This window comes from Chelmon rostratus, chromosome 11 (genome assembly GCF_017976325.1).
Source record: "Chelmon rostratus isolate fCheRos1 chromosome 11, fCheRos1.pri, whole genome shotgun sequence".
NCBI lineage: Eukaryota > Metazoa > Chordata > Actinopteri > Chaetodontiformes > Chaetodontidae > Chelmon > Chelmon rostratus.
The window spans coordinates 8,551,603-8,561,777 of NC_055668.1; the positions used below are offsets into that span (position 1 = coordinate 8,551,603).

The 10,175-nt window shown below is 43.3% G+C and overlaps 1 protein-coding gene across 1 annotated transcript; it reads left to right on the top strand.

Annotated features, from left to right (window-relative positions):
• The first annotated feature begins 1,548 nt into the window (after nucleotides 1–1,548).
• b3galnt2 (beta-1,3-N-acetylgalactosaminyltransferase 2) lies at nucleotides 1,549–9,558 on the top strand. Its single transcript, XM_041947863.1, has 12 exons — nucleotides 1,549–1,749; nucleotides 2,429–2,555; nucleotides 2,929–3,029; nucleotides 5,014–5,213; nucleotides 5,469–5,564; nucleotides 6,125–6,232; nucleotides 6,351–6,429; nucleotides 7,039–7,222; nucleotides 7,560–7,685; nucleotides 7,832–7,991; nucleotides 8,078–8,134; nucleotides 8,539–9,558. The coding sequence occupies exons 1-12, from the start codon at nucleotides 1,641–1,643 to the stop codon at nucleotides 8,674–8,676; spliced, it is 1,485 nt and encodes a 494-aa protein (XP_041803797.1). The 5' UTR covers nucleotides 1,549–1,640; the 3' UTR covers nucleotides 8,677–9,558.
• The last annotated feature ends 617 nt before the right edge of the window (nucleotides 9,559–10,175 follow it).

Sequence of the window (10,175 nt, forward strand, 5' to 3'; positions counted from 1 at the left end):
GAAAGTAATTATCCCTAGGGCAGTAGGTTATCTAATACTGAAAATCTGTGCTAGAGCAATTTTCCAAATTGAGCATTGAGCCCCCAAAGTGTACGCAAAATACATGAAAATACTAATCATTTCTGATAAGATTATATATCTACAGTCACAGCATGCTGTTCTGTGGTGGTTTCATTTCTACTCATAACATTGGCACGGCACATTCCCATTACATTATTATTTTTCCCTAGAATACCGTAGATGGTGGAGGCTTCTTTAAAATAACATTTGTGCAACACTGGAACTCCATTAAAATCAGTACAAATGAAATGTTTACAAGCACGGCAGCAGGCGCTCATGGTGGCGTGGCCCGCTCCTCCTCTTCAGGAGAAACACTGGTGTTCTCAGAGTCAGAAGAAATCCTCCTCAAACACCCCTCTCCATGCACAATAGATTCCATTTAAATGATTTATGTGCAGCACAGAGGACCGGGTTTAATAACATTATGTTCTAATCTTAAAGCCACAACATGTCACCTGGGTTTTAGAGGTATAAAATGATTCATATGTTAATTTTCTTCTCTGCTTAGAAGGTTTTTCCTCACTTCATAAGAAATTCACAATGTAGAGCAAAACAAACCACAAAAACTGACACTTCTTTATGTGATAAACATGTGAAGGTTCACCTCACCAACACTGTTTGTAGCCATAATCAGTGTTTTAGTGTTTCAGTTTACTTTAAGGACATGCAATAAACTATTTATTGTGTGTACTATAGCATTCTGTTTACTTTTAAGTGGATTGAATGGAAATTGAAACTGCATGGTGCTGCTTAATTTTTTATGGAAGTGTGAGAAATGCTAAAATGTAGATGTAATGTCAAAACCCACTGTGGCACACACATTCATCTTTGAATAGCTTAGACGGATTTATAGTAGGAATAGATAGGAATCGTGCAAAGCAGTACAGAAATTTGAAAGGGAATGCATCATATTTTATGGGGTTCTCATTATTCTGTCCAACCTCTGTAAACTGCATATCATAGTATATGTAAATTCATGTTACATTATTAGTACTGCGTAACTCTAGCATTATTATTATTCCTTAACAGTTTATATAATTTTTATAGCAATTTTGCCATTACATAAAAAGCAATAGTTGTGCTTTGTTGTCTTGATCTTGATGTTTTTACTTTAAATCATGATCCCTCCAAAGAGCTGCATCTCAATTTTTTTAAAAAGACAATTAAATGTAAACAAAATATTACTATTACTGCTACTGCTACTATTACTACTACTACTACGTCTACTACGACTACTACCTCTACTACTACTACTACTACTACTACAAATTGCACGTAGAGGTTAACTATATATTTACCAATATTTTATTGCAGAAATTCTAGTACAAAACTGTTGTGACTGGTAAGAGAACTGCATCTCCCAGAGTGCACCACGGCAGGGCTCCTCGTCTCCCATTGGTCCGTCTCTCCGAGCAGCGGAGGCAGACATGAGGCAGTGGTGAGAGCCCGGCGGAGAGCTGCGGAGCTGAAATGAAGCGCACACACGGAGCGGCTCACACCGTGCAGTTCCGTGCGGCTCAGGAAGAGGCTCCGCGCCGCTAAAGCTAAAGGCTGCTCCGGCTGAGTGAAGGGCTCCGTCCATGCGGAGGCTAGCGCTCATTCTGCTGCCCTGTGCTGTCGCCGTCCTGGTGCACTTGTGGTTGGCACAACGACCCTCCTCCACCCCGCCGGACAACAACACTCACTCGGGTACTTTTCAGCCACAGCCGCGGGCTTCACCTCCTCAAAGCCTCGCAACTTTTTTTATTTTGTTTTTTAACATCCGAGCGGCTGGCTAACTTTGCTTTTACCGCCCCGGTGTGTCTGTGTGGCTGTGAGTTTGTGTGGGAGCGGGCAGTTTGAGCTCGTGTCAGTGTGCTCGCGCTTCAGTGTGTGTCCATATGTGTGTGTGTGTTTCAGTGGGAAATAACGTGAATGTAAGAGTTCAGTAGTGTTGGGCGTTGCTGGGATCATCTAACGCCTGGACTGAAGCGAGCTGAGCATCTCTACCTTGTTACAGAGCAACTATTGAGCTCCGTGCTGCTCTCAAATGGACCGTCACTTGTTATCGGGGCTACGGCGGAGGCTGAACCCCCCTTTTTTTAATCAGAGGACTATAGTTTAACCAGCTTTTGATGTGTGAAGACAATTTTCAGGTCAGTTACAGGATGCATCAGACATCAGACATCAGAGGCTGTCAGGAGCAGGGATGTGAAGCACAAATCACGCACGCAGCAAAGTGTGATTTTCGTGTCTTTATCTGCGCTTGATGCCTTATCATTGTCACCAGCTGTAGCTCACATTTCGCCACCGTCCTCATGTTAAACACCTCACCACTGGGTAGGAAGTGACATCCTGTTTTGAGATTGGCTTTCTGTCTCTGATACAGATGAGGCTTTACCTTTCTATGAAGTTTTGGTGGGAGTGCTGTCAGCGAGACACCATTATGAACTGCGACAAGCGATAAGGGAGACCTGGCTGGGCTACCTCCGAGATCACCCCCACTTCCAGCACAGGTCTGTAGGGTGGAGCTCCAACAACAACTCTTTCTTTCCTTCCTTCCTTCCTTCCTTCCTTCCTTCCTTCCAAGGGCAGATTCATGCAGTGGAAATAAAGCCTGCAGCTGGCAGTAAATAGCTGGCTGCCCCATCAACCCTTTTATCTTTAGCTACCTGACCAGCGGCCAATATTGTTCTCTCTCTCATTCTTCCTTTTTGTCCATTTCCTTCTCATTCAGCGATCTGAGCACAGATAAGGTGTGATGGCCTTTAAGCAACCCCCAGTAACCATGGCAACGGAGGGTGGATAGATGGACAAGCTTTAGAAATCTTGCAGCCTAATATTGCACAAAAAAAAGATGAATGCAATAGTGTTTGTGCTTATTTTCAGAGTGGGGGTGAAGTTTATCGTGGGCGAACATGGGTGTCCCATTCCAGAGGAGGACAGAGAGGATCCGTACTCCTGCTCCCTCCTGAACTTCACCGAGCCAGGTAAAAAAAAAAAAAAAAAAATCAGCCCCACACACTGATGAGTGGACATCTGCAGCTCTAATATGGAAAGATATTCTGCATGCAATCTGTTGCTTGTGCAAAAAAAAAAAGAAGAAAAGCAGAGCCGAGGCAGAATAACTGGAGTTGAAAGAATGAGGAAAAAAATGCATGTTCTCGCAAGAAGTAAAACACCTTTATTCATGTTCACCCACACCTCAAGGACACCATTCTTTTCCTTTCTCTGCCCAAGGCCGAAGCAGAAATCTGTCACAGTCAACAGCGCCGCTGCAGCTTACAAGAACTGCGTGCTAACACTTGAAAAGTAAAGCTATAGGAAGCACTGACGCACTATGTAGGAAATAATTGAAGCGTCTCACTGTCAGATAGAGCGTCCACAGTAATTGTTATGTCTCTCACCTTCCGGAGTCAGTCCAGCGCAGACGTTTCACTACTTTTCCCGTTCTGTTCAGTGTGCGCTGCCTTCATGAAAACATAATTACTGCTCATCGGAGTAGGCTTTTTCAGATGACGGCCTTTAGGGTCATGCTGATGTTTTGTTTTTTCCAGCCCATTCTCCGCTCTCCGCCGTGTTAATGGTTGTAAGTGTTGACGTGATGTGCTTCAGAATGGGCGGCGGGCGGGCAGGCTTCGGGGAGAGATGCTCGGAGTGATTGGAAGACAAAGAGACAGTGGCTGCTTTTAAACACAGTTGGGCACCTGACTCAGGATTCAGGTCAAAGCACATGTTAAGTGGACAATTAATTGTTGTTGAAATTTGCTTGTGTGCTGCATTCATTTTTCTTTGGGACTACAACAAGGTGAATGCTGATTAGCTTCTTTTAGTAATTCTGTTGTTTGTGCTTTGGTGAGGAAAAGTAAAAAGAATTAATGATATTGAAAGGCTGTGAGGCTGAAGCGTGGATATACAGAATTTGTTATATAGTGTTTTAATTGGCTTGTTGAAATGTGACTGGAGCTGAAATGATTCATTGATTTGTTTATCAGCACACAATTTCAATAAACAATTAATTGTTTAAGACCTTTTTATTAAAGTACAAATGCCCAAAATTTGTTAGTTCCATTATAGTTGCTTTTCTTTGTCTTTTTCAGACGAAACAAGCAATTTGAAGAAGTTGTCTTGAGCTCTGGGATTTTCCTTTTTTAGTATTTTTCTGACATTTCGTAGGGCAAATGTTAATCGATCTTAAAAACAATAATCTGCAGATTAACTAATAATGTAAATAAGTGTCCGATGCAGCCAAGTGTGACTTGATTTGCACATTGCATACTTTCCTGTTGAACACTGCAGAATAGCCTAAACCTTTACTTGTTGCCTGACATTGAAAAAAACACCTAAAGATGCTAACACTGAATTTGCTGTTAATTATTTATGATTTATTCCAAGTTTTATTCATTTTATCCCCAGAATTAAGTAGCAGTCTCATGCTGTCCAGCGCCAAGAGACGCACTGCTGTTCGTAATTTTGAGAAATAAGCACAAACTAATCGTTTTGTATTTGGCGAGCATAGGAATATTACATATATCTGTGGTGACACCCCGCCACTCGATCCCACTCAGTCATTTGGTTTGATGAACTGCTGCTTCCTCTTTGTGGTTCTTTGCTCTAGTTGTCTTTATTTTGGAGTGAGCAGCAGAACTTCTATAGAATGCATTTAAAGTAAAAAGCCTGCTTCCCTTTAACAGCCTTGATCTTTTCATTGATCCCCTGGGTAATAAACTGCTCTTTTGTAATTAAGAAACCACACTCACGAGCAGAAGCTGGCTTTGAAGACAGCAGTCCTAAGAACCAGCTCCTCAAAGTGCTGATGGTGTATCTTTACCAGAGCTCGCCTTCTTCTCTGAGCGCTCTGCCTCTCCCCGAATCAGCCGGTCTTCATCACCGAAAAGAGACGGTCAGCACGCTGGCGGCGTAATAAATTTCACACGTGCTTGTGCAGTAATGTCTGCCATCCCTCTAACTCAGTGGCAGGCCAGGATGCGGAGATAGAGATCGTGACGGTGTCTGACCCCTCGGCGCTCGCCCCCTCCGACGTGTCGGCCATCGCTCTGGATTTCAAGGTCCTCCACCCGGTGGTGATCACCAGGCTGGGGGTGTTTCCCAGCGGGACCCGGCCCGAGCTTCAGAGCAATGTGACGGTGAAGCTTCTCCAGCTGGACCAGGAGGTAACAGAACCTCGACCTCTTAGCATAATGTATCCCGTATGCTGCTTTTCTGTGGAGCCTGTTAGAAACACAGCCTGGGGGCAGCAGGAGGATGCTGCTGGTACTGTTGACTGCCTCATTTATAGACATAAACTCCAAGTCCTTCAGGACACTTGTCTTTAATATAATAGATACGAAAGCATAGTACTGAGTGTAGATTAAGGTAAATTTGCACACTTATGAGTCCTTGAAGGATAAAAGCTTTGATTTTTGCAGGAGGCTGTGGTCACTGCTCGCTTCAGTGCCATCAGCCCGGGGACCATGGTGAACGGGGTGTGGTACAAACCAGTGGAGCAGTTCATTTTGCCTAAGGTCAGTTTTTCACAGGATGCTCCCCAGCCGACACCCAGAAAATAAATATTCTAGCATGTTTTGATTGCTTTTATTTTTCATTGTTAGCTGCGGATTATAGCTGCTGCTGCAAAAAAAGTTCCTTCAGAGAAAATCATAAACTGAACACAGCTAACGAACCTCTATCTCTTACTTTTTCCTCTGTAATTAGCAACAGATTGCTGTACATAGTGGGAAGCATCCCAGGAAATGACTTTTAAATTATTTCCCAACAAAAAATAAAATGCAAAATGGGATTTCAAAGCCTTCTTCACGATGCTTGAGTACACATGTACGTCACTGCTGCAAACTGAGAAGTTAGAATAGACAGAAATAAGACTTTCAGAGAGTGCAATGTAGAAATACCAGAATCAGCGTGAATGAATCGAACGTTCTGAACAGTTGAAAGTTAACTACCGCAGGGTGACGACAGTGTCCTCAGTGGAAGCTACAGCCCTGCATACGGTATAATGTCGCTCAGTTTAACGACGACCAGAACGACACTTGTACAAAGAATGAAATATCTGAGTTTTTCTGTCCAGGGTTTTGAGGGGACGCTGGTTTGGGAGAATTTGGACTCTGCTGGACTGAGTGTCAATTCCTCCTCTGTGCAGCTCAGTGATGGAGGAGGTGTCCTCAAGATCTCCTCTGTACGTACTAACGTGGTGTCAAAAATCTATGTATAAAGAATATTTTCTCAAGTTTTGAAGTGAAGTAAAATTTCAAGAAGTTACAAACTTTAAAAGCTGCTGTTTCCTTGAATTGCAGATTGCAGAGGGCATATTGCCTCATAGAAGTGCGCTTGGATTTCCTGGTCTGGCTGGAGGGTTCACATTTACTATCTACGGTTGGTCCAGCAACAGAATTAATTCAGAGCTTTTTATGAAAACAGTTCGATCAAAATCTCTCTATGCGCAAACTGTTGTAAAAGGAGTCCCAGTCACCATGTAAATATACAAAAAAAAAAAACAAAAAACCTCGGATTCACTCTGGCAGGTTATGAGATTAGCTCCTTTTTCGCCTCAGGGCTCTTGCATATGTGCCAAATGAAACAACATTTTTCCCCCCTCAACCCTGTTGTGTTTATTGATCGTACCACCTGCACGTGTTTGCATTTCAGTTTATCTGAGAATGGCTTACTAGCCATTTTGGGAAAAACAAAATTAAATTCACCATCCAATATCTCTGAAAACAGAACTAATGGTCCACTCAGTAAAATGTTACAGTTTTATCATATTGTTTTGCCAGCCAGGGGTTTAAGTTATTATCCCTCAAAGGTGCCTTAATTTATTCCGACCATGGCTGAACACAAAGTTAATGTGACTTTTTCAAAATCTCATTTTGGACAAGAACACCTTCACCATTTTCCCTAGTTCATCCCTTTTTTCTGCTTTTTTCCCCCCATTACCTCCATTACGTTTCTCCCCATGCCGAACCCTCTCCACCTGTGCGTCAGATGGAGATGGCCTGTCGGGGCTCCTGCGGGACCGCCCGGCTAGGATGGAGCACCATGCCTCCAGGTTGAGGCAGGAGGACGCTGTCTTGCAGCAGGAGAGCCTCAGGCACGGCGACATGGTGTTTGTAGACGTGGTAGACACCTACAGGAACGTGCCTTCCAAACTGCTTCAGTTCTATAAATGGTATGCCAAGTGCTAATGACTCGATTCTCTGTCTCCAAATTGCCTGAGCCCTCTGAGGAAATCAGCAACCTGAAATGAAAGTGTGTCATTGCCTCAAAATGTCCCTCTGTTAGAATCACGATTGCAATCGCTCAGTCAGGGAAAAAATGTATTTGTGTGTCATCAGGAAGCAAAATATACAGAGTGGTCTTAAGTCTTGACTTGACAGCTATATTATTTACTTGCAGGACCTCCTGCCCTTCACTCTCAGTGGTATTTGAAAGTAAATCCACTCTGGGATATTGCTAAAAATGCGAAGGTGGGCTTTAATTAAGTTTGCAAATTCCCTCTCTGGCAGGTCTGTGGGAAACGCTGACTTTAATCTGCTGCTGAAGACTGATGATGATTGTTACATCGACGTGGACTCAGTATTAATGAAGATTGACCACAAGGGTCTCAAGCGCAGCAATTTCTGGTGGGGGAAGTAAGTTCAATTTGGTGTCTGAACATGCATTTTGCTCTTGATTTTAGTCCACTCGTGTTTGCAGCTTCAGTGCACTGTATGATGGGTCAGGTGAAAGGCAGACAGGACGTGATGATGACGATGATGTATCTGCTGCCCTGACCCAGTTTCAGGCAGAGCTGGGCAGTGGATCGCATTGGGAAGTGGCAGGAACTGGAGTACGCTAGTCCAGCCTACCCGGCGTTCGCCTGCGGCTCAGGCTACGTGGTCTCTCGTGACCTGGTCCAGTGGCTTGCCAGCAATGCAGATAAACTGAAGGCCTACCAGGTAGAGTACCTGAGCGACCGTGGTGGTATAGGGGCAGCTAGTCGTGAATACAGTGTGAGGAATCTGCTCTGGATGTCTTGTTACAGGGAGAAGACGTCAGCATGGGGATATGGATGGCAGCTGTTGGACCACAGAAATATCAGGCAAGAAACTGAATGACATCCAGATGAAGCTCACACTCCACCTACATTTATTGAGATGAGAGGCATTCAGTGTCCCTCAGAGGAAGAAATGTTAGAAACTAGTGTAGAAGAAGAAGATGTAATCACATATTAAATATTTTTTTTCTATAAACAGCACATGCCTTATTGTACAGAAGCACAACCTTAAACCTTAAAACCTGAAGCATTTCACTGCACATCTAGAATCTGAAATTTGCTGGTGGAGTCTGTGGGAACTTGGCAACATGGATTTCAGTTACAGCCTATCAAACGTGCATGTTAACAATTAAACCTGAGTAAGACCTGAACCCGTGCACGGGTAATATATCCACATCAGTGTGTGCATGTTAACTCAGCCACTGTCCTCTGCCCCTTTCTACTGCCAGGACCCCGGCTGGCTATGTGAGAAAGACTGCTACCTGGACATGCTGTCCTCTCCCCAGCACACAGCCGAGGAGCTGCACATCCTCTGGGACAGGAGGCGGACCTGCGGAGACCCCTGCGGTTGTCCCTGGGGACACTAAATGGCTCCCACTCACCAGGTGGCACTGTGGGTAGAATGCACTCAACACAGGTTATCGGTTCAGTTTTTGTGATTTCCTTAAAACGGAGTCCTTTCAGACTTTTATCAGTTATTATTATATGATAAAAACACTTAGATTTTTGAACTATGTGACTTTCTGTTGGAAAATAATCTTAAAAACTTTGAGATTTCATTGCAGGTTCTTAATATTAACACAAATACTGTGCCAACATAATAAACCATTTGCAGCTTTAGAATATGTTCAAAACTCACATTTAGCTGTAGCACACTGTCAGTATTTGTATCATGAACTCAGTTATTCAGTTTGAGATTGAAAGTGTCTTCAGTGGGAAAAGACTGCGGATTAAAGGATGTTTCAGTAACGTGACAACTGACAGGGATTGATAAAACCATGTGCAATACCAGCATGTGATGATCATCGTGTACAGAATCATTGCTGTAAGACTTCAGTACTTTGTAATACTATAATTATTGGCACTCTGATACTTGACGGACTTAAACCTTTTGGCTAAAAAGGGACATTTGGTGGAATTTTAAAGATGATTGCTTTGCGTTGCTATATTTTGTAAATGATTGTCTTAAGCTTTTCATCCTCTTCACTATTTGTAGATTTATGACAAGTTTTCTCACAAACACACACACACACACACACACACAGTTTGTACTGTGACTGTCATTGTGCAAATAGTGATGTGGCCTTACCGTATTTGTTAGGCGTCATGCTGTACGTACGTTAACACTTGTGATATCGACACAGATTTGAATTAGTGTATTTGCGACACACGTTTTTGGAGCTTGACCAAGCAGTCGGAGTGACTGGAATAGACTCACTAGTTTAACACTGGTTTTATGAAACCCTCCTCACAGGAAATAAAGAACACTTCAAAGAGATGAGTGACTTTCTTGTCGTTTGTTTTGGGGAACGACGCACGTGGTGAGCTCGCGGGTGCTGCCGATCCTGCACGTTGGCCGTTAGTTGCGCTCAGTCGGCACAAGAGGCATTCAGACACCCAGTAAACAGACTCTGCTCGTGCTGTTACACACATTCGTTTGTCTTCAACTTAAAAGGAATATAAAGTCACTTTGATCTGCGTTGGTGATTGTTTTCCTGAAACAGAGAACTGCACACCAATGGAATGACGAACGGGGAAACCCAGGGAGTGATTCAGCCCCAGTTTTATCAGTGGCTTCATGTTAATCAATAGAACTGAACACATCCTGCCATCAGCTCCAACACCAGACCTTCTGAAATGTTGACATGAAGCAATCAGATTTTTCATGAGCCTTCTCTGAGCATATGCTGTTAGTTGCCGCAGTCATTTTTTTTGTTCTGTTTACTGAAGTGTAGCCGTGTGATTGATGGCGAGTCACTAGAATTAGATTGCCTTTGCTTTATGTTTTTGTAAATAATGAAAAACGATGCTCAATATTTTACTAATGGAGGATAATACAAGTTGCTTGTTTTATTTAGGCAAGTCT